The 23,209-nt window shown below is 40.3% G+C and overlaps 2 protein-coding genes across 17 annotated transcripts in view; one reads left to right on the top strand and one right to left on the bottom strand.

Annotated features, from left to right (window-relative positions):
- CCDC110 (coiled-coil domain containing 110) overlaps positions 1-23,209 on the top strand; it is a 38,878-nt gene that overhangs the window by 5,463 nt on the left and 10,206 nt on the right. For 2 of the 15 annotated variants that reach the window (XM_058436953.1, XM_058436952.1), the window contains exons 2-9: positions 205-309; positions 538-674; positions 9,027-9,082; positions 9,369-9,434; positions 10,923-11,033; positions 11,129-11,188; positions 11,844-13,956; positions 14,908-15,357. In XM_058436953.1, coding sequence (XP_058292936.1) covers positions 668-674; positions 9,027-9,082; positions 9,369-9,434; positions 10,923-11,033; positions 11,129-11,188; positions 11,844-13,956; positions 14,908-15,125 — 2,631 coding nt within the window. In that variant the 5' untranslated portion in view covers positions 205-309; positions 538-667 and the 3' untranslated portion in view covers positions 15,126-15,357. Of the gene's footprint in view, positions 1-204; positions 1,078-9,026; positions 9,083-9,368; positions 9,435-10,922; positions 11,034-11,128; positions 11,282-11,843; positions 13,957-14,421; positions 14,486-14,907; positions 15,358-23,209 lie in introns of those variants that run through there. The other 13 variants (XM_058436949.1, XM_058436951.1, XM_058436956.1 and 10 more) reach the window with 13 other exon arrangements.
- CFAP96 (cilia and flagella associated protein 96) overlaps positions 20,979-23,209 on the bottom strand; it is a 27,543-nt gene continuing 25,312 nt past the window's right edge. Inside the window, exon 8 of one of the 2 annotated variants that reach the window (XM_032149041.2) lies at positions 20,979-21,077. In XM_032149041.2, the coding sequence (XP_032004932.1) occupies positions 21,074-21,077 (4 nt within the window). In that variant the 3' untranslated portion in view covers positions 20,979-21,073. Of the gene's footprint in view, positions 21,078-22,229; positions 22,474-23,209 lie in introns of those variants that run through there. The other variant, XM_032149040.2, reaches the window with a different exon arrangement.

Raw genomic sequence — 23,209 nt, 5'->3', positions numbered from 1 at the left:
AGCCCTGACCCCGCCCCATTCCTCTGGCCCTAGCCCCGCCCAATCTCTCCGCCGCATCCCAGCCCTCAGCCCCGCCCCAGCCCCATTCCCTCCGCCCCGCCCCAGCCTTCAGCCCTGCCCCGCCCCATCCCTCCACCCCGCTACGCCGCCAGCCCCGCCACGCCCCGCCCCGCGACCCAACAGCCCCGGACGGTTCTGTTACAGAAAAGCAGCACCAGGAAGAGGATGAAGTTGACTCCGTTCTCCTTTCAGCGTCCAAGATCCTAAATTCTTCGGAGGGGGTGAAGGAAAGTGGCTGCAGTGACACAGGTAAAATCGCCAGACCGTAAAAGGCTCCTTTAACTATACACAGGCGGCAGCATCTGGCCTGCGCCACCTACTCACCTGGCGTGCTTCCCACGGCCGTGATGACACTGACAGCAGCCACCACGGCACTCGCGCTTTGTGCCAGTGCTGTTCTAAGCACGTAATGGATCAACTGTTTAATTCTCACAACACTTATACGAAGTAGGTGCTATCACGATCCCCATTTTGCAGATGAGGAAACGGGCACAGAGAGGTTAACTCCCTGAGGTCACACAGGCATCGAGGAATGGAGCGGGCATTCAGTAGGGCGGCTCCGGACTGCCTGTCTTCACCACCAAGCTATGCTACGTTGCTTCTCTGAATGCTAAGTAAGAATTGTTCAGTTTTTTGGACACACACTAAAACGGTATGCAGTCAGCCCTCGGTATCTGGGAGTTCCGCATCCTTGGATTCAACCAACCACAGATGGAAAATATTCAGGGGGAAAAAAGACAATTTAAAAATAACAGTACCACATTTTTTAAATGCAAATTTTGAACAGTATAACAGCCATTTACATAGCATTTACATTGCATAAGGTATTACAAGTAATCGAGAGATGATTTAAAGTATACAACAGGATACGCATAGAAGCTATGCAAATACTACCCCATTTTGTATGAGGGACTTGAGCATCTGCAGATTTTGTTATCCGCAGAAGCTCTGGAACCAATCCCCTGTGGATATCCAGGGAGGAGTGTATACCTTTTCTAAAGAAAACTACTTTTTACAGTAAGTATTTATGGACTACAGGATATTATATGGGGAGGATGTTTGAAATAGCCACATAGCTAAAGCTTTCAAGCGCCACATAAACTATGAATAAGATGGGGATACCCAGCTAGGGCAATCTGAGGACATTGAAGGTGGAGTCCCAGGCGACTGACTACAGGCCTCTCAGAGGAGCCTGCTGTGAGGGGACATGCCGGGGAAGGAGCAGAGCACGGGGCAGGAGAAGGGTCTAGACTGATGTGCCATGCCCGGACCCCCAGTTGCCCCTCTGTAGGATATGGGCAATCCTGATGCCAAAGTGCTGAACCACAAGAGGCCTGAGGTTGGGACGGGATTTCTGCACCTCCATCATCCAAGATCTTCACAAAAAGCCTTGTCAGGGCCCGGAAAGAAGAGACTAGAGCAGCCACACCTCAGTAGGCAGAAGACACCCGGCTGCCCAGGCACTACCAGGATGAGCAACACCCCGGTGGAGGCCAGCAGGACAGGCACTGGCCAGTCCCCTCTCCGTCCTCCTGCCTCCATCCATGAGATTTGCAGGTTTCCGTGGGCAACCAGGAGGGGCAAAGGGGCCCCCGAACAAAAGAGAAAGAGTCCTCACAGAGAGTTGAGACATTGAGGTAGCTCCGATGTAAGGTCAGAAGAAATAGAAGTACCTTAATTTGGCAAGACACGTTTTCTAACATCAGTGAGGCTTAGGGTTCTGGAGAAAGATGCCAACATTTACAGAAAATAGTTACATGCAAAATAGCACATGTGCTTGTTGAAGAGTTACAGTCTTTCTCGCCAGAACACAGTGCTTACAGGTATGGGGTGGACACAGGACAGGTTCTCAATAAACACCAGTTATCTTGAGTCAGGGGCCACCCAGGAATTTCCTGCCTGCAACTACAGGCAAAACTAGGAGGTATGGCTGGCGCCCTTCTCTCTACTCTCCTATTGATGCTTTATTGTCACCAAGTGATCCATTCCCCGTGTACTGTCAAAATAATGACCTGATTTGCATAACTACTGCCAGGTTACAAAGAGTTATAGAACGTTCCCAAGGTCTCTCTGATTTCAGAACTAGTGGTTAACCTAATTAACCCTTATTGGAATGGGTTTGTGAGAGACTTTTGAATTTGAGGGTGTCCAGGGTGGCGTTGCCAGCACCCTGTTCTACCCGAGCCTTCATTCATTCGTTCGTTTGTGGTGTAGCAGGACGAGTCGCAGACAAAACTCCTCAGACACCGGATTAAGGAAGGAAGAGGTTTTTTTATTCGGCCGGGAGCGTCGGCAGACTCATGTCTTAAGAGCCGAGCTCCCCGAAAAAGAAATTCCCAGCCCTTTTAAGGGCTTACGACTCTAAGGGGTCCACGTGAAAGGGTCATAATAGATCAAGTAAGCGTGAGGAACGTGACTGGGGGCTACATACATCAGCTAACAGAACAAAAAGTTTTACAGTGCTTTCTCATACAATGTCTGGAATTTACAGATAACACCACTAGTTTTGGTCAGGGGTGAATATTATTATTATTTTAACCACCAGGGCCAGGTGGTGACGCCAAGGTCATCTAGCTATTTATCTTACTTCTGTTTCTTTCCAACTTTTTGCTTTCTCCCTTTTCTCCTGTCTTATAAACTAGGGAAAAGGGGAGATTGGGGAGAAGCTGGGAAGGACAACAGGAGAAGTGGTGGTCTCATTTCAGTGGAGCATATTCTTTTGAGCACCTGCTAAGTTTCAAGTGCTGTTCTAGGTGCTGGGGATCCAACGGTGAACAAAACATGCAAGATTCCCTGCCTGCATGGAGCCTACCTTCTAGTGAGGGAACAGACAGACAAAGGCTATTGTGTGTAAGGGGGGAATAAATTCTATGGAGAAAATAAGGCTGAGAAGGCGCGGAGGAATATTTGGAGTGGCAGAGGTGGGTGAGAAGTGTGTCATTTTAAACAGGGTGGTAGGAGAAGGGCTCACTCAGCAGGTCCCATCTGAACCAAGACCAAAAGGAAGTAAAGAAGCAATCTGTGCAGATTTCTAGGGAAAGAGCATTGCAGGCAGAGAGAATGGCAACTGCAAAGACCCTGTGGTGGGAGCGTGGCTCGTGTGACTGAGGAGCAGTCGCTCTTGTAAATGGAGCAGAACAAGCAGGGAAGGGTAGGAGGGAGGAAGCAGGACAGGGCTTTGTAGTTCCATGGATGAATTTGGGATTTATTCTGAGAAAATTGAGAAGCACTGGAGAATTTTGAGAAGCCTTCTCTCCCCTCCGTCTTGACTAGAAATTTTCAATTTACCAAATTATCATCATATTGCCTCTGCAGTAATGAGTTAGTGTCTCTTGAGCATTCACTATGTGCCGTACACCTCGTACACCTCAGTAAGGGCTTTACCTACAAACTGGACACCGTCTAGAGTTATCCCCTCACCGCGAGTGTGTGGCAAAGCTAGAATTCAAATCTGGGCAGCAGGCAACCTGCTGCATAGCTCCTTGCATAATGACTGTGACAAAGCCTCATGCAGAGGGTGCCACACCTCACAAAGCTTTGTAAGACAGGGACGTCTAGGAATGAACTTCAATTGTCACAGCAGAACTCAGTATTAGAACCTGCGGCCAGGCGTGGTGGCTCACACCTGTAATCCCAGCATTTTGGGAGGCCGAGGCAGGAGGATCACCTGAGGTCAGGAGTTTGAGACCAGCCTGGCCAACATGGTGAAACCCCGTCTCTACTAAAAATACAAAAATTAGCCGGGTGTGGTGGCACATGCCTGTAGTCCCAGCTACTCAGGAAGCTGAGGCAGGAGAATCACTTGAACCCGGGAGGCAGAGGCAGAGGTTGCAATGAGAAGAATCTGAGAACTACAAAGCTTGCAGAGAGCCTGACATCTTACGTGGAATCATTACCCTGTTGCATTTTCAGGATGTATTTGTTCCTCTGGGTCTGTTTGCTACAGGTATGCAGTTGGTACTTTTTGTATACGTTGAATACAATATTTTTTGCAGGCTCAGAATAAAAATTGCCTCAAAAGTCATCCCATTGATAACTACCTTGTTTTTCACTTTTGACAGAAATATGAAACAGCTGGAAAATTTAAGTTGAATATGAGATGAGTAATATTCTTACATTCCCAATAAACTCTCATCTTGGTGGATGGGACCATGTCTTCCACTTTGTTTATATGCCTCCCGATACTGTGTGTTTAGCAGGGACTTGGTAAATAGTGAAGTGTGATTGTGTTTTATCTCCTGGGTTCTTTGATAATTTCCCTTCCAATTCTAGAATCACACATAATTCTGTGTGACTAAGTTTTGCCGAGTTTTTAAATTACCTTTCCTTTGGGAATAAGTAGCAGCCGATGTCTCTGAAACTCATAAGAAAAACAGAAAGTTATGTTAATAGCTTTTAAAAATAGATGAATCTGACTCCCTGCCTACTCTCTGCCTGTGCAGAATCATCTGAACTTTGCTGGAGAAAAACACTCACTTTTGAGTCATACCATGAATCTAAAATGCGCTCTCAATGCTATTGGGAAAACTTACTTTATTTCCACAGCAAATTCTTCTTCAAATCCTCTGCAAAAAAGCTATTTCACTCCTCCTGTTCTCAAATCTCGAACACGTTTCTCCCTGGCCTCTCCACTCATAACATGGTCCCACTCTATATGAAAAAAGTAGAAGCACTCAGACCCAAACTCCTTTGTTCTCACCCTTCACATTTGTGAAACCCATATTCTAGGTCTTCTCCCATTTCAATGGAAGAATTGTCCTTGATCAATCAAAAGTGATTTCCTCTGGATCTCATCTCCTGTGGAATTCTCAAGTCCCAGCTTCTGCAATTAGCCTCCCTCATTGTCCAGAAGTATTGCTTTTCTCCCTTTCTGCTATGTGATTCCAGCAGCAAACAAGCATGTTAGAATGTCCTGCGGTTTAAAAAAAAAAAAAATTCCTTCTCTTAGCCAGATGTGGTGGCACACACCTGTGGTCCCAGCTACTCCGGAGGCTGACATGGGAGGATCGCTTGAGCCTTGGAGGTGGAGGTTGCAGTGAGCCAAGATCACGCCACTGCACTCCAGCCTGGGCAACAGAGTGAGACTCCATCTCCAAAAAAGAAAAAAAATCCCTCTTGACCTTCACATCTCTTCCTGGATGCACTGTCATCCCTTCCACAGTGAAACTAGGAAGAGCGACCTATCCTCCATGCCCACCAATCTTCCCCATTCCATTCTCTCAAGCACTTCGTTCGGGCTTCTATGCATGTCCTTCCACATGACCAGCAGTGACATCCATGTTTGTTTATTTATTTTAGATGGAGTTTCACTCCTGTCTTCCAAGCTGGAGTGCAGTGGCATAATCTCGACTCACTGCGACCTCCACCTCCCAGGTTCAAACGATTCTCCTGCCTCAGCCTCCTGAGTAGCTGGGATTACAGGCACGCGCCACCACACCCAGCAAATTTTTTTGTATTTTTAGTAGAGACGGGGTTTCACCATGTTAGCCAGGATGGTCTCGATCTCCTGACCTCGTGATCTGCCCGCCTAGGCCTCCCAAAGTGCTGGGATTGGAGGTGTGAGCCACTGCACCTGGCCCATCCATGTTGAATGATGTGTTCATTGCTGCTCCCATGAACCATACACTGGTAGACCCATCTGACTATGGATAGCTCTCCTTTGATGTTTAACAGACAACCTAGCCTTAACATATCTAAAAATGTTTTTCTCCTAAAGTACGTTCCTACTCCTAAAGTATGTCTCCTAAAGTATGTCCCAGTAAATGACATCATCCCTCATCCATCTGCTCTCACCAAAAAACAAGGAGCCATCCTTCATTCCTCTCTCCTGGCCCCAATGAATCCTCCAGCAATGCTGCTGGCTTCATCTCCAAAGTATATTCTGAATCCACCTACTTTTCCCCATCTCCCCCACCACCATTCTAGTCCAAGATATCTTCATCTCCACTTGGATTATTGCAGTAGCCATGTAATTGCCTTCTTACCCCCACCCCATACTCCATTATCATGTAGCAGAGTGACCGGTAAACTTTTCAGTCAGATCAAATCATTCTCCTGATGGAAACCTTCCAAAGTTCCCCGTTTCGCTTAAAGGAAAAGCCAACTGGCTCAGCTTGGCCTGGAGGCCCTGCATAATCTAGCCCCTGTCCCCTGCTCGATGTGTCCTTATCTTGGGCTCCCGTGGGTTCATTAAGCTGCTTAGTAACAGTGCAATCACGCTGAGGCCAAAAAAGGAAGAAGAGATGGAAGATGAAAAATATATGTAGACAACATGTATAAATCCCATTGCTTTCTTTAAAAATCTTTGATTTGCTGTATCCCTTTATTAAGTCTGTACATTTCTTTTGGTCTCGTATTTCTTATTTGGTTTTAGCTAAAGGAATCTTATATTTCGCTTTGAACTTGCAAATCCTCCTAATGAAAGGAAATCTGTACAGAAAAAGGAAGCTATTCCTGTAGGTATAGGAAGGAGACAGAATTTTGAACAGTTACATCACTCAGAATAGAGTTGAAGGCTGAATATATTTATGAGAATGATATCCTACCTTTGTGTTTAAATAAAGACCTGTGTGGAAATTACAGTTACAGAACAGAATGTAAACATAAACTTTCACAGTGTATAAATCATATAACTAGCAAATATCATGAAAAGAGGGAAATAGGCATGGAAGGAAATAGAATGCTAATTTTCTCATCTCTCTTGGCAGGGAGTAAGTCAACAATGAATACAATAGAACTGTATGTTATCGAAACAATAAAGATTTCAATCTCTTAATTCTTTTCATGTTAATTTTCACTAGTTTACAGGGATCTCTTAGGAAATAATATCTCTCATGCAGTAAAAAAAAAAAATCTAAATACTAGAAATAATTTCCACTACTTGCAGTTTAAAAACTTCTCTTAAATTCAAGTAAATATAGGTACTATTTATGTAAAATACCATTTATGTATAAAATGATTCCACTTCATCCACATATGTGCATAGAGAGCTGACTGAAAGATGGCACCTAAAATTAACAACAGTTCGTTGTGGGTGGCGGGATTCTAGGTGATATATTCTTTCCAATCTGCACTTTGGTCTAATTAAGTTCATTAGAAGAGGTTACTTTAGAGTCTGAAAAACATTGTGTTTCCTTCCTATACTGGTCTGGGCCTTCCTTCAGTTCCTTATTTTTTAGATGAACAGTTCAGGATACCAGGAGTTTAGCTGCCATTTTATTCCCAAGAAGAGGCAAAGCTAAGCAAGATCCAGACAGCAAGATCTGCCCTCTGACTGAAGGTGGAGGCAAAGCTAAGCAAGATCCAGACACACTCACTCTCCCTCCCTGCCCTCTGACTGAAGGTGGGATTCTTCAATAGCCAGGCAGCTCCAAGCTCCGAACCAGCGTTGCCCCTTCGGTGATGAGGGTCAGAGAGCAGAAGGGGTGCCTGTACTTTGCAAAGGGGCAGCTTCTCTAGTATCTGACAGTCTGCCAGTCCAAAGGAGATTCACTGACCTCTTTTAAAACTTAGGGCAGAAATTATCAGCTAGGGGAACATTCCTTCATAGCTCTCATTTCACTTAGGACACTGAAAGCTTTTATGAATACACTCTTTCATAAAAAGTTTACAAAGCAAGCAGCCTAACATGCGGAGAAAGACAGATGTAAGGACATTTGCAAACATGACAGTCTCCCCCTGTTGCAGATCTATAATCTATCCAGGACGGTATCAAGCAAGTGACATTCTGCCTATTATCAAAAGAAGTTGGTGTACTTCTGTCTACTGTATCTTAGTATCAGAGTCACCAAGCAAAACACAACAGTCAAGCACTGGATGTAACAACCCTTTACTCACAGAGCGAAGAGACGGAGCAAGATCAGCCTCAGTAGTGGGTGTTGGTTCCCCATGGCCATTGGGCCCCTCCTGGCCCATCTGCAATCTAGCAGGGGACAGTTAGAGTAGTGGGGTTAACCAGGTACCATACGACACACACACTTTAGCAGAACAAAGGAGTACACAGAGTCTGAAGCGGGGAGTGCTATCCCCACACATGGTAGCAAGTCCAGCACAGGCTGTGAGCGAGGACTTTAGAAAGAGTCCCCTTGGTAAAGAAGCGCTCCAGGCCTGGGCCCATTCATACACGGCCAAGAGAGGATCTAAAGACCGTGAATGTGGGCCGGGCGTGGTGGCTCACGTCTGTAACCCCAGCACTTTGGGAGGCCGAGGCGGGCGGATCACGAGGTCAAGAGTTTGAGACCATCCTGGCTAACACGGTGAAACCCCATCTCTACTAAAAATACAAAAAGAAATTAACCAGGCATGGTGGCGGGTGCCTGTAGTCCCAGCTACTCCGGAGGCTGAGGCAGGAGAATGGCGTGAACCCGGGAGGCGGAGCTTGCAGTGAGCCGAGATCACGCCACTGCACTCCAGCCTGGGCGACAGAGCGAGACTCCATCTCAGAAAAAAAAAAAAGACCATGAATGTGTGAATGTGAAACTGCCCTTCCCAAGGGAAGCCACACGTGGGTACTGTGCTTAAGACCAAGATAAAAATTATGCTGTTGATCCAACTTGGTTTCCATAAGGGGAAAAGTGTCACATGGAAATTTCACAGAAATTGAGGCCTATATACTACTTTGCCAAGGGTCTCCCATAATATGAGCATTATTAGGTGTTTTTGAATGTAGTTTATATCCCAGAAACAAAGATATCTGATATTTGAGTTTTTGACAGTTCTGAGTGTGGTGTTGCAAATTAATGGTGTACTCTAAAAGCGAAGACACTATTACAACCTCAGGCGGATATATTAAGTCAAGCGAGAATTATCACTTAAGCTTATTATGTGACTAGCATAGTGTGAATATCAGAAGTTCTCATTATCTCTGCCTCACTATCCAAGGAAGTTAGGAGACTGCTTTCTATTATAGGTTTTAAAAAATAAAATTTAAGAATTAAGTCACATGGTTTTTCAATTTTGCTTCTTAGAATATGGCTGCATAGCAGAATCAGAAAATCAAATCCAACCACAATCAGCATTGAAAGTGAGTTCTATATTCCATTTTATTATCCCCAAAATTCTGGGTAAAGACTGATCTTTTTCAGAATAAATACTCCCTAAATGCATACGGGTTCTCTCACTTTATCCTCACAAAGATCTCCATGAAAGCACATTGGGGAGTTAGCAAAATGACTAAGAATGTGAACCACCTGACCCTCATGGGATCCTTTCAAGTAATAGGCAACTTTGAGAGACATAAAATCATAACAATTCAAGAATATGTTTACCTACCTAAAAATATTCAATTTCATACTTTACTTTTGTCATAGGTCCTTCAGCAGCAGATGGAATCATTTCAGGCTTTGCGAATGCAGACTTTGCAGAATGTCAGCATGGTATGTTTCTTTTAATCTATATATGAAATATCTTACCTTGAAGTATCATCCATCTTCTAAGCTGATGGTCACTAGCCAATGGATTAGCTGACACAGAATTTAGTATAATAGAGGCTACAGCATATTCTAGGCGCAAAATTTCTTTTAAGGAAGCTACATTCTTCTCTCTATTATACTTATATTTGGAAACAAGCCAAAAGAGATAGCACTCGCTGATTTTTTAAATACATGTTTAAAGTCTATATACAGACTACAAATAGGGACCCTCATTATAAGTGACATGAAATCTAATTCAAATTGGCTTAGGGAAAAAATGCACTTTAATAGCTCAAGTAAATGAAAGTCCTGGAGAGAGCTCACTTCAGGGTAGCTGAGTCCACCTGATCAGGCCTTGTGTCATCAAAACAGGTCTCACTCTGTATCCTGATTCTGTTTTCCACAGTAGGGGATTCTCAGACTCCCTGTGGTGGTAGAAGATCTGCTAGAAGGTCCAGTTCTTTCTCCTTCCAAATTCAAGTCAGAGAAGAGAGTACACTTTGCTTTGAGAAGGAGTTTCGCTCTTGTCGCCCAGGCTGGAGTGCGGTGGCATGATCTTGGCTCCCTGCGACCTCTGCCTCCTGGGTTCAAGCAATTCTCCTGCCTCAGCCTCCTGAGTAGCTGGGACTACAGGTGCCCACCACCATGCCTGGTTAATTTTTGTATTTTTAGTAGAGACCAGGTTTCACCATATTAGCCAGGCTGGTCTTGAACTCCCGACCTTAGGTGATCTGCCCACCTCGGCCTCCCAAAATGCAGAGATTACAGGTGTGAGCCACCGCCCCCGGCTACACTTTGCTCATAATAGTTTAGACTGAGGTTCTTGGCCTGATTCAGATGGATCCCTACTGGGTCACATGCAATGCTTGAACCAATCACTGTCAGGTGGCCACTGTTCCCTGACTAGTTAGCACTCAGTCAGGTGCCCCTGGGAGTTAGAGGCAGAATCAATACTACCCTAAACACGCTTCATCCAGAAGAAATAAGGAGAAGTATAAACAGAAGGCTAGAGTGTGGATATTGGGGGTATGTAACACACACATATTCACTAAAGACCGAATGTAAACTTCATCCCAATGTTCTTATACTAAAAGCACCTGCAGGGAAATAGGAAGGGAAGATAACTCCTCCTAAGGGGGACAGAATAGATTCCAAAGGTCTCTTATTCAACAATGTAAAAATCAGACACCTAAAATCATGTGAATGTAGTTCATAAAACTTTGTTTTACTAAATCATTTCTGATTTTATAACAATTAAGGCATAATTTTCTTAAAGATTAACAATATAGATTACAATAAATTAAGTAGCTTTCATTTATATTCTATACAATGGGAAAGACTTTTTACGGGCAGGAAATTTAAACACACCTTTTAATTATAATGTCTATTGTTCCTGTACATTCATAAGTTTACAAATCTGAAATCAAATTTTTCTCAATTTATCTTTTAAAGTTACAGTTGGAAATCAGTGAAATATTGAACAAAAGTATTACTGAAGTAGAAAACCCACAGTTTAGCTCAGAAAAAAATCTGGCGTTTGGCACGCGCATTGAAAAGGATTTGGTATGTTATTCTACAGAAATCATTTCTATATGTAGGTACTTCAAAACGTGACTACCATCAGTTCATTTCACTTTACATGGTCCCCTTTGTTACAGGAAAAATGGACCATCAGAGATGAAAACAAGGAAACTCCAGTCCTGAAAACCTTAAAAGATGTGTGTCTACCTCTGTACTTTTGCAGTTTTCCCATTTCTGTTAAGAGTCTGTGAGGGACATTTGACTTAGTCCAGATCCTGAAAGATTCCCGGGTAAATTCAAATACAAGGCAGTTTTTATAGCCAATCTATTCACTTAGGATTGACCTGGGTCTGGGGTAAATTCCCTAGAAAAGCTCCAAACCAAAGTTACCATCACTGTGTCCACACTGACTCGAATTCACACTTCCAGGATGGTCACAGTCCTAAAATCACCTGAAACGAGTGCAAGCTAAGGTTAACAAATAGCCCAGAATTGGAAACATTCATTTGCCTGAAACTCCCATTTGACCTATCGGTTCCATCTTCCCCACCTACCTATGACGGCCTCTTGAAGGACGCTAAATTTCTATATTTCTGAAATTGAGGGGTTGGCCCATGTATCTCACCCCGAAGGAAATAAGAGCAAGTTCTAAGTAAATTGTGAAGACCAGAGTTACAGATCTCAAAACAACTGTTGGAGAAAATAAATCATACTTGTTATGCTCCTTTGCTGTGAAAATGGATGAAATGCTTGTTTAGGGTACATAAATAAATCCTCCACAAAATATTATCTGTACTGCTTGATGATGTGGCAAATGACAATACATTTATAGTCTACTTCTTATTGTTACAGCCTACAGAGAATCAAGAAGAAAACCTTTCTATGGAGAAAAGTCATCATTTTGAGGATTCCAAGACACTTCATTCAGTGGAAGAAAAATTAAGTGGTGATAGTGTGAACAGTCTCCCTCAAAGTGTAAATGTTCCATCCCAGATACATTCCGAGGACACATTAACTCTGAGAACTTCAACAGACAATTTATCTTCAAACATAATTATATACCCTTCAGAAAATTCTGCCATCTTGAAGAATTATAATAACTTTTATCGTTTTCTACCTACTGCACCTCAAAATGTGATGTCTCAAGCTGATACAGTAATTCTGGATAAATCCAAAATTACTGTGCCTTTTCTCAAGCATGGATTTGGTGAAAATTTAGATGACGTTTGCCATTCTATCAAACAAATGAAAGAAGAGCTTCAAAAGTCACATGATAGGGAAGTGGCACTTACAAATGAACTTCAGACTTTACAAACTGATCCAAATGTTCAAAGAAATGGTAAATATGACCTGTCCCCTATTCACCAGGAAAAAATGAGCTTTATTAAGGAAGAAAAGATGGGCGGTAACTTAAATGAAGATGTAAAATCAAAGAGAATTTCAGAATTAGAGGCATTAGTAAACAAATTACTCCCCTTCAGAGAAACAGTGTCAAAATTTCATGTGAATTTTTGTAGAAAATGTAAAAAGTTATCTAAGAGTGAAATACACAGGGGAAATAAAAATGAGAAAAATAATAAAGAAATTCCCATCACTGGCAAAAATATTACAGATTTAAAATTCCATTCCAGAGTTCCAAGATACACACTGTCATTCCTCGACGAAACAAAACATGAAATGAAAGACAAAGAAAGACAACCATTTCTAGTAAAACAAGGATCAATAATATTTGAAAATGAGAGAACTTCCAAAGTTAATTCTGTTACTGAGCAGTGTGTTGCAAAAATTCAGTACTTACAGAATTACCTAAAAGAATCTGTGCAGATACAGAAAAAAGTAACGGAACTGGAGAATGAAAATCTAAACCTTAAGTCCAAAATGAAACCTCTTATCTTTACCACACAATCTCTCATACAGAAAGTTGAAACATATGAAAAGCAACTTAAGAATCTGGTTGAAGAAAAGAGTACTATTCAGTCTAAGTTAAGTAAAACAGAAGAAGACAGCAAAGAATGTCTTAAAGAATTAAAAAAAATAATTAGTAAATATAATGTTCTGCAAGGTCAAAATAAAACTCTAGAGGAAAAAAATATACAACTTTCTTTAGAGAAGCAACAAACGATGGAAGCATTAGATCAACTAAAAAGTAAGGAACACAAAACTCAAAGTGATATGGCCATCGTCAATAATGAAAATAATCGAATGAGTACAGACATGGAAGCAATGAAAACCAATATTCTATTGATACAAGATGAAAAAGAAATGTTAGAGAAAAAAACACACCAGCTTCTAAAAGAAAAAAGCTCACTTGAAAATGAACTAAAAGAAAGCCAGCTAGAGATAATGCAGCTAAAAGAGAAAGAAAGATTGGCGAAAACAGAACAAGAGACGCTTCTTCAAATAATAGAAACAGTTAAAGATGAAAAACTCAACCTTGAAACAACATTACAAGAATCTACTGCTGCCAGACACATTATGGAAAGAGAAATTGAGAATATTCAAACCCACCAATCTACTGCCAAAGAGAATTTTCTGCAAGAAATAAAAAATGCAAAATCAGAAGCAAGTATTTATAAGAATAGCTTGTCAGAAATTGGCAAGGAATGTGAAATGTTATCAAAAATGGTAATGGAAACCAAAAAAGATAATCAGATTCTAAAAGAAGAACTAAAGAAACATAGTCAAGAAAATAGAAAATTTGAAAACAGCATCAGTAGACTTACTGAAGACAAAATACTTTTAGAAAATTACGTAAGAAGCATAGAAAATGAAAGGGATACCTTGGAGTTTGAGATGCGGAATCTTCAACGAGAATATTCAAGTTTAAGTGGTAAAATTTGTAGTCAGCATAATGACCCTTCAAAAACAACTTATATTTCAAGAAGAGAGAAATTCCATTTTGAGAACTATACTCACGAAGATACTTATAGTCCTCGGAGTAGGCCTTTGGCTTCGGATTTTAAAGGTACGCCAAGTCCTGGTAGATTAGTAGAGATGTGTTTAAGATTCTTTTAGCCTATTGGGCACTAGCCAGAGTACAGAAATAAGGAGGAAACTTTAAGATGAATACAATTTTGTTTTGTAAAATTTGTATCCAATTTATTATACAGTGAAATTATTTAGGACATTTTTCTAGATAAAATTTGTATTATTTTATTATATTATGTGCATTGTATGTGTACAAGCCAACTTTGGCAGTGAGCAAGATTAAAATTATTAATTTAAATTAAAATTTAAAATTTCATTTTAGATTTAAAAAATGAAATTTAAAATTTCATTTTAGATTTAAAAAATGAAATTTAAAATTTCATTTTAGATTTAAAAAATGAAATTTAAAATTTCATTTTAGATTTAAAAAATAAAATTTAAAATTATTATTTTAAAGTATAAGTAGCACTCCCACCTTAAAAGAATTCTTTTTTTTTTCTAGGAATTCCAAGTAAACTGTATCATTTGCTTCCATCCAAGATATATAAATAAACTGCTAAAATCAATGTTTCAAAACTTTTGTCCAAGTACTTTTTCCCCCACAAAATAATTTTAAATTATATTATTACATTAACCTGGTAATTGATTAGGCTAGTTTTTAAAATTAGAAATTGGAATTAGGTATATATTTTATATTGTCAAGAACGGTGGCAAATCTGAGATTTTACCCAACTAAGTAAGCTCATATTTTAGGCTGCTACAGTTTTGTGGGTTCTACTGGAAGGCACAAGACTCCTGAGTGAGAGATTAAGGAGAGTTTGTTACCATAGCAGGAGCCAGAGTATCAGCATGTTTGCATTGGTTGTACAAGCCCCAATTTCTATAGGCAGCATAAAGAGGATCACACAGTGGGTTGCATTACAGGAGAGAGTGGGCTTAGAAGCCCGAATATTCTAATGGATAGTAAGATGCCTGCCCTTTGCTGTAGGTGGAAACATTACACTGGACAATACGCATGCCTGCCCTGGCTCCAGAGGAAACACAATCTCTAGCTTCCGAGGTTGCAAGCACACCTGTCCTGTGCTCCAGAGACACTCTGTTTTCCAAGACTGCTATTCAAATATTCCTTGTAGAATTTTGTCCAATGCTTTTCCTACATTTATTGAGGTGATCCTGTTTTTCTCCTTTAATCTGTTAATATGGTAAATTATATTAATTTTGAAACATTAACCTTGAATTCCTGGGATAAACTCCACTAGGTGATGTTGTATTATTCTTTTCATATACATTCCTGGATTCAGTTTGATTTCTGCTTCTATATTCTGAAGGATGTTGGTCTGTATTATTTTCTTGTAATGTCTTTGTCTGGCTTTGGTATCAGGAAAATCCTGTCGGGAAGTGTTTCCCCTCCTCTATTTTCTGAATTTGTTTAGGATTGGTATTATTAATATTATTCCTTCCTTAAATATTTAAATATGTAATACTCATACATGTTTAGAAAATATATAATATGTAAATATTCACCAGAGGGCCTGGATTTTTCTAAATGGGAAGGTTTTACATTGCTAAATGATTTCTAGTAATGTAGAACTATTCAGATTTTCTATTTCTTGAGTTAGAGTTGATAATTTGTGTGTTCTGAGGAATTTGTACATTTCATGTAAGTTCTCAAATCTATTGTCACAAAGTTGTTCATAATATTCCTTATTAGCATTTTAACGTTCAAAGGACTTGTAGCGATGTCCCCTGTTTAATTTCTGACACTGGTAATTTGGGGGTTCTTTTTTCTTTATTATTCTTGCTAGAGTTTTACCAATTTTATTTTTCTTTTCAAAAAATCAGCTTATTATTTCATTGATTTTTCTTGCTGCTTTGTTATTTATTCCATTGATTTCTGTTCCTATTTAGTAATTTCATTCCTTTGGGTTATCTGGGGCTAATTTGCTGCTTCCCTAGTTTCGTACCCACATTAACTGCATCACAGAGTCTGGTATGTTTTCATTTTCATTCAGTTCAGAATACTTTCTTTTTCACTTGTGATTTATTCTTTGACCCAATGGATTAGAAGTGAGTTGCTTGATTTCTAAATGTTTGGAGATTTTCAGTTATTTTCCTTTTATTGATTTCTAATGTAATTCTGTTTTGATCAGAGAACATACTCTATAATCTTTTTTAATTTATGGAGGCCTGTTTTATTGCCCAGAATATGATCTGTCTTGGTTGATGTTTCAGGTGAACTGGAGTGTTCTATAAATGTCAACCAAGTAAACGTGGTTGACAGGATTGAGCAAATCTATATCTGTACTAATCTTGTGTCTGCTTGTTCTAACAGTTACTGATAGAGGAACAGAGAAGTTGATTTGTTCATTCTATAAATTTGTTTAATGTGTTTTAAAGCTCTTTTATTTTATTTTTATTTTTTTTGAGTTGGAGTCTCACTGTTGTCAGCCCGGGCTGGAGTGCAATGGAACAATCTCAGCTCACTGCAACCTCCACCTCCTGGGTTCCAGCAATTCTCCTGCCTCAGCCTCCCGAGTAGCTGAGATTACAGGCACCCACCACAATGCCCGGCTAATTTTTGTATTTTTAGTAACGACGGAGTTTCACCATGTTGGCCAGACTCGTCTCAAACTCCTGACCTCAGGTGATCCACCTGCCTCGGTCTCCCAAAGTGCTGGGATTACAGGCATAAGCCACCGCGCCCGGCCAAAGCTCTTTTATGTATGTATACACATTTAGCACTATTATGTCCGGTTGGTAAACTGATACCTTTATTATTATGAAATAACCCTCATTATCCCTAGGGGTATTCCTTGTTCTAAAGTCTCTGATATTAATATAGCCCCTCTAGTTGTCTTTAGATTGGTGTTTGCATAGTATATCTTTTTGCATCCTTTTATATTTATTTTGTAATGATGAATCACAGTAGGAGAAACTCTGAATAGTTAAATAATAAATATATACCATGAAAATGGATTACTAAATCCTAAAAATCAAATATAAATCAAAGAACTAAAGTATTAAGAAAATAACTAATGGTGAGCACTATATCCATTTAAATACAAAATTAAGATTAAAGAACTGTTTGAATTATGGTTACAAAATAGAGTGTTAGTGTTAAAAAAACATTGACAATATAAAACAAACAATATAACTAAAAAGTTAGGCACATCCTTTTACTTTTAACCTACCTTTGTCTATTTTGTTTACTGCTGAATCCCAGTGTCCAGAACCATGCCTGGAATATAGCAGGCACTCAACATCTGTTAAGTGAATGATGAATGAACAGGCTGCCATTACACTAGAATATTAGGCATAGGCTGGGCATTCACCTTGTACGAACATTATAAAGAGCTTTAAGTATCAAAAAGTTTAGACAAAATTAGCTGGGTGGGGTGGTACATACCTGTAGTCCCAGCTACTCAGGAGGCTGAGGTAGGAGGATCACTTGACCCCAGGAGTTTGAGGCTGCAGTGAGCTATAATTGTGCCCCTGCACTCCAGCCTGGGTGACAGAATGAGACCCCATCTGTTAACAACAACAGCAAAGCTTAGACAAGATGACATTTCAGGTCACTTTCTTTCTTTCTCTCTTTCTTTCTTTCTTTTTTTGAGATGTAGTCTTGCTCTGTGGCCCAGGCTGGAGTGCAGTGGCCTGATCTCAGCTCACTGCAACCTCCGCCTCCCAGGTTCAAGCCATTCTCCTGCTTCAGCCTCCTGAGCAGCTGGGACTACAGGCATGTGCCACCATGCCCAGCTTATTTCTGTATTTTTAGTAGAGATGAGGTTTCACTATGTTGGCCAGGCTGATCTCGAACTCCTGAGCTTAAGTGATCCTCCCGCCTCAGCCTCCCAAAGTGCTGGGATTACAGGCGTGAGCCACTGCGCCCGACCATTTTTAGGTCACTTTCTAACAGTAGTGTAATGATTTCTAATTGCTTTATGAAGATTTTTGGCAATATATATATATCGGGGGGAGGGAGGATAATGTATGTTTTTCTAGCTATCTCCCATAGGCTTATAGCCTGCCCCCTTGATAAGGTGTGAGGAGGAATAAACTGGAAACAGGTCTTCTCAGTCTTTTTTCTTGTAAACTATCGTGTGTTCTATACTTGATTTTCTACAAGTAAGTAACCTCCACCTTAACCCTGCTCTCTAATTTTGGTAAAGGCTGTAGAGTGACTAATGTAACTGTTAAATGCAGCCAGAGGCTGGGCGTGGTGGCTCATGCCTGTAATCCCAGCACTTTGGGAGGCCGAGGGGGGAGGATCACCTGATGTCAGGAGTTCAAGACCAGCCTGACCAACAAGGTGAAACCCCATCTCTACTAAAAATACAAAATTAGCTGGGCATGGTGGCAGGCGCCTATAATCCCAGCTACTCAGGAGACTGAGGCAGGAGAATCTCGTGAACCCAGGAGGCAGAGGTTGCAGTGAGCTGAGATCACGCCATTGCACTCCAGCCTGTGCAACAAGAGCAAAACTCCATCTCAAAAAAAAGCAGCCAGAAGGCTGAGGTGGGAGGATCGTTTGAGCCTAGGAGTTGGAGGCGAGTGTGGGCAGCATAGGGAGACCTTGTCTCCACAGAAAATTTGAAAAATTAGCCAGGTGTGGTGGCATATGCCTCTGGTTCCAGCTACTCAGGAGGCTGTGGCAGGATTGCTTGAGCCTGGGAGGTTGAGGCTGCAGTGAGCTGTGATCACACCACTGCACTCCAGCCTGGGCGACAGAGCAAGACCCTGTCTCAAAAAAAAAAGAAAAAAAAAGCAAGACTATGTGGCTTTGCCACTGCTAGTTGTTGTGCTAACTTGGACAAATTAGTTAATCTTTCTCTATTTCATTGTTAGATGTAGATTAAGAGATTAATAATTAAAAACATATTAATATGGAATGCACATGGAATGGTATCTGGCACATTGCGTTATGTAAGTGTTATGTAATCCTACTATAATGCTACTAACTCACTTTGGGAAAATTAAGTTATAACTGATGAAAATTCAGATTAACAAATTACCTTACAACTTATTTACAACAAATTATTTGATGGATAATGATCTAGTGGTTGTTTTTGTTTTGTTTTGTTTTGTTTTAGTTTGTTTTTAAAGACAGGGTCACACCATGTGGCCCAGTCTGGCCTCAAACTCCTGGGTTCTGGTGATCCTCCTGCCTTGGCTTCCCAAAATGCTGGGACTACAGTCATGGGCCACTGTACCCAGCCTTAATAGACCGATACATATTTTTTATTTATTTTACAGCTTACAAAATATTTTAAATTTGGTGTTCATAATAATTCTTCCAGGTAGATAATACAAATGACAGATAATGAAAGAGTCTTAAGAAATTAATTTTGCTCTAGTATAGACAGCTATAATAGTAATAGGTTGAACCTGGCTTTTTTTTTTTTTTTTTTTGAGTCTCACTCTGCCATCCACGCTGGAGTGCAGTGGTGCAGTCTTGGCTCACTGCAACCTCCGCCTCCCAGGCTCAAGCAATTCTCCTGCCTCAGCTTCCCCAATAGCTGGGATTACAGTTGCCCACCACCATGCCTGGTTAATTTTTGTATTTTTGGTAGAGACAGTATTTCACCATGTTGATCAAGCTGGTCTCAAACTCCTGACCTCAAGTAATTCACCCACCTTGGCCTCTCAAAGTGTTGGGATTACAGGCATGAGCCACCGAGCCCGGCCTTGAACTTGGCTTATTATTCTTAATGCATGTTCCACATTTATATACAAAAGGAGCAGGCAGTCTCTGAAGAAGCAGGATAAGATTTCAAAAACTATGATCGTACTACTGCTTAACTTTCTTGAGGTACTACTGCTTAACTTTCTCTCCAGTTCTTATTAGAGCTTCTTATTGATCTAAGTCTCCCTTAAAATTAAGCCTTTCTTCCACGTTACATCAACATCCACAATCATTGTTTCAGATTTGAGCCTTGAACAGATGTAAGTAGATGGTTTGTAGCAGAGACTGATGTCTGGCTGAGCAAGCTTATTTCTTCCGTCACTCATTGATGATGGATGCAGAAAACTACCCAAGTCATACAGGCATCATAACGGGAGAGTAGATAACTAGATGTGTAAGTTGTCCATAGAGGACGCCAGTGTCATGGCTGAGTCTGAAGAATAAAACTGTTTCGTATTGTTACATTTTCAAAGTTAAAAGAAGAGATAATAATTATAAGAAAACAATCCATGGGCATCATAACTAGTTTGCACCTGTCAGATCGAATGTGTGTGTATGATTTCCTCTACCGACACTTAGAAAAATCTTAATTGTTTTACATATTTCACTATTCCCATTACTGGTTTCCATATTTGGTTTTCTGTAAACTGACACAATACATTCATATAAAATCCGGATAAGGTCTGTCAATTGTCACACTACTGCTTAAACCCTTCCGGAAGGCATTAGTGTTCCCATCTATGAATATGATATGAAGTGTGTTGTCTTAAAAAGGCACATTAATAAAAATTAACTATAAAGACAGATTAAAATGAACAATTATGATTTTTAAATCTAAAATAAATTTTGATAAAATCTGAAAATATAAAACTCTTATCTCAAAAGAATTGGGGTATTATAGGCATGAGCCACCACGCCCAGCCTAAGAATAAATATATTTATAAGGCTTTTTTGGTAACATTATCGATATATAACCATAGATTTTATTCACCTATGTGTACTTGGTAAGGCCATTCCTATTCTGAAGACAAATGTATTCAATATTACTCTTTGATTCACATTATACCCTTGGTAATGTGTTTACGATATTAATTGCACAGTGTTAGTTATGAGGCAGGCATGGAAAATTCCTTTAAAACCTTAATTGTACAAATTATCTGTACCATCTGCACTCCTCCTTCAAAAGCCAGCTATATGTCTGGCTTGACATAGTTCCCTCCACTTAAAAAAAGTGGGGAGGCCCAAAAGAAGAGTCTTGTAGCCTTCTACAAACTCATTTCCAGCTCTAGGCAGCCTGGACTGGCAGAAGGACAAGTTCTAACAAAGCACCACATATTTGTCCATTTTTCACAACGCTGATAAAGACGTACCCGAGACTGGGTAATTTATAAAGAAAAAGAGGTTTAATGGACTCACAGTTCCACGTGGCTGTGGAGGCCTCACAATCATGGTGGAAGGTGAAAGGCACGTCTTACCTGGTGGCAGAAAAGAGAGAATCAGAATCAAGCGAAAGAGGAAACCCCTTATAAAATCATCAGATCTCGCGAGACTTATTCACTACCACGAGAACATATGGGGGAAACTGCCCCCGTGATTGAATTAACTCCCACAGGTCCCTCCCACAACATGTGGGAATTATGGGAGCTACAATTCAAGATGAGATTTGGGTGGGTAGGGACACAGCCAAACCATATCACACCATTATCAAAAATAACTTCCAATGTATTATTTGATATTTAGATATTTTACATTTCCCTTTTAAAATACAAACCCCACCAGCCCCTGCCCCTGGTGAATGAGGGCTATCAATACCTCACTATGAATTACAGTAAGATATTTAATTTAAATCATGTCTTTTAAGAGCAGATTTTTTTTTTTTTTTTTTTTTTGAGACGGAGTCTCACTCTGTTGCCCAGGCTGGAGTGTAGTGGCGTGATCTCAGCTCACTGCAACCTCTGCCTTCCAGGTTCAAGCGATTCTCCTTCCTCAGCCTCCCGAGCTGGGATTACAGGCACACGCCACCATGCCCAGATAATTTTTGTATTTTTAGTAGAGACAGGGTTTCACTATGTTGGGCAGGCTGGTCTCGAACTCCTGACCTCGTGATCCAGCCGACTCAGCCTCCCAAAGTGCTGGGATTTCAAGTGTGAGCCACTATGCCTGCCTTAGAGCAGATATTGTTAAAAGAGATAGGGCAGGTGAAGGAGAAGAGATAACTTGGGGACTAGCGGGTAAGGCCTAGGTGGGATGCCCCAGGAGAGGCAGCTTGACAGCTAGAGAGGAACATGGGAGGACACGAAAGACTGACTTCATCCATCTTCCAACTTCAGAATTTTTATAAGATACTCAACAAGTACATTCCCCTCAACCCCTCAACTCGTCTTGGGGCTGCCATTGGCTAAATAACCTGATGCTTTACATAAATCACAAATAGAGGGCATGTTATCATATAAGCTGAAGCATTTGCCTCACTATATCATGTGTATATATTGTATCTATGTAATAATATAAATGGATCTAACATTAGCAGTAAAAGCAAATGACAGATTGCACTCCAGGATTTTATAAAATGTGTAAACATATTCTGCTCAGAAACATAGATCTAAAAACATAAAACAACAACCACGTGTTATTAGCAAATACTATTTATTAATTATAAGTAGTAGTATTAAAATAAGGAAGAGAATTAGCGTTGCAGGCTTAAATTTCTTTTAACTGCTTGAGCTATCTGCTGTATAACAGCTTATATTTTTTCAAATAATTAGCTCTTGATAATGAATTACTCATAGTTAAGATCTAGAAAGCTACTTGTCTTCCGGTTGCTAATAGGATGGTACTGAAGCAGTCTTGTAGTTCTTTGAATTTAGTGCCCTAAAATTGGAAAATAAACACACATTAATTTTATAGGTACAAGTCAAATACCTGTACATTCTTTTTTTTTTACAAATATTAACTATTTTATTATGATAAAAGTGATGCATACTCATTTTAGAAAATACAGCTAAACCCATACATAGAAAATTATTTATAGTTTTGCCACCCAAAGATAATTACAACTGATACTTATGTATCAACCATCTGTGCACTGACACATCCCTAACATCAAAATAGAAGCATCTAGCATATATTGTTTGTGATCCTGAAAGGTGCATTCTTCTGTTAATATGTAGCTATCTCTAATTTTCCAGCTATTATGTAGAATAAGATTCAGCAAACCTTAATGAAACTTATGGTCACAAAGAAATATAAGAGTAGATTCCTGACCAGGGTTCACATCCACCAATTTTCTACATTGAGAGTTTGGTAACTTGATTTACCTAATTGCAACAATGATTATTTAATTGTATTTCATCTTGCTTGTCATTTTGTAATCCAAACATCATTTTTTTTTATTATACTTTAGGTTTTAGGGTACATGTGCACAATGTGCAGGTTTGTTACATATGTATCCATGTGCCATGTTGTTTTGCTGCACCCATTAACTCATCATTTAGCATTAGGTATATCTCCTATTGCTGTCCCTCCCCCCTCCCCCCACCCCACAACAGTCCCCGGAGTGTGATGTTCCCCTTCCTGTGTCCATGAGTTCTCATTGTTCAATTCCCAC

The sequence above is a fragment of the Hylobates moloch genome, unplaced genomic scaffold (genome assembly GCF_009828535.3).
Source record: "Hylobates moloch isolate HMO894 unplaced genomic scaffold, HMol_V3 SCAFFOLD_3, whole genome shotgun sequence".
Taxonomy (NCBI): domain Eukaryota; kingdom Metazoa; phylum Chordata; class Mammalia; order Primates; family Hylobatidae; genus Hylobates; species Hylobates moloch.
This window is presented reverse-complemented; position numbering and strand designations above follow the sequence as displayed.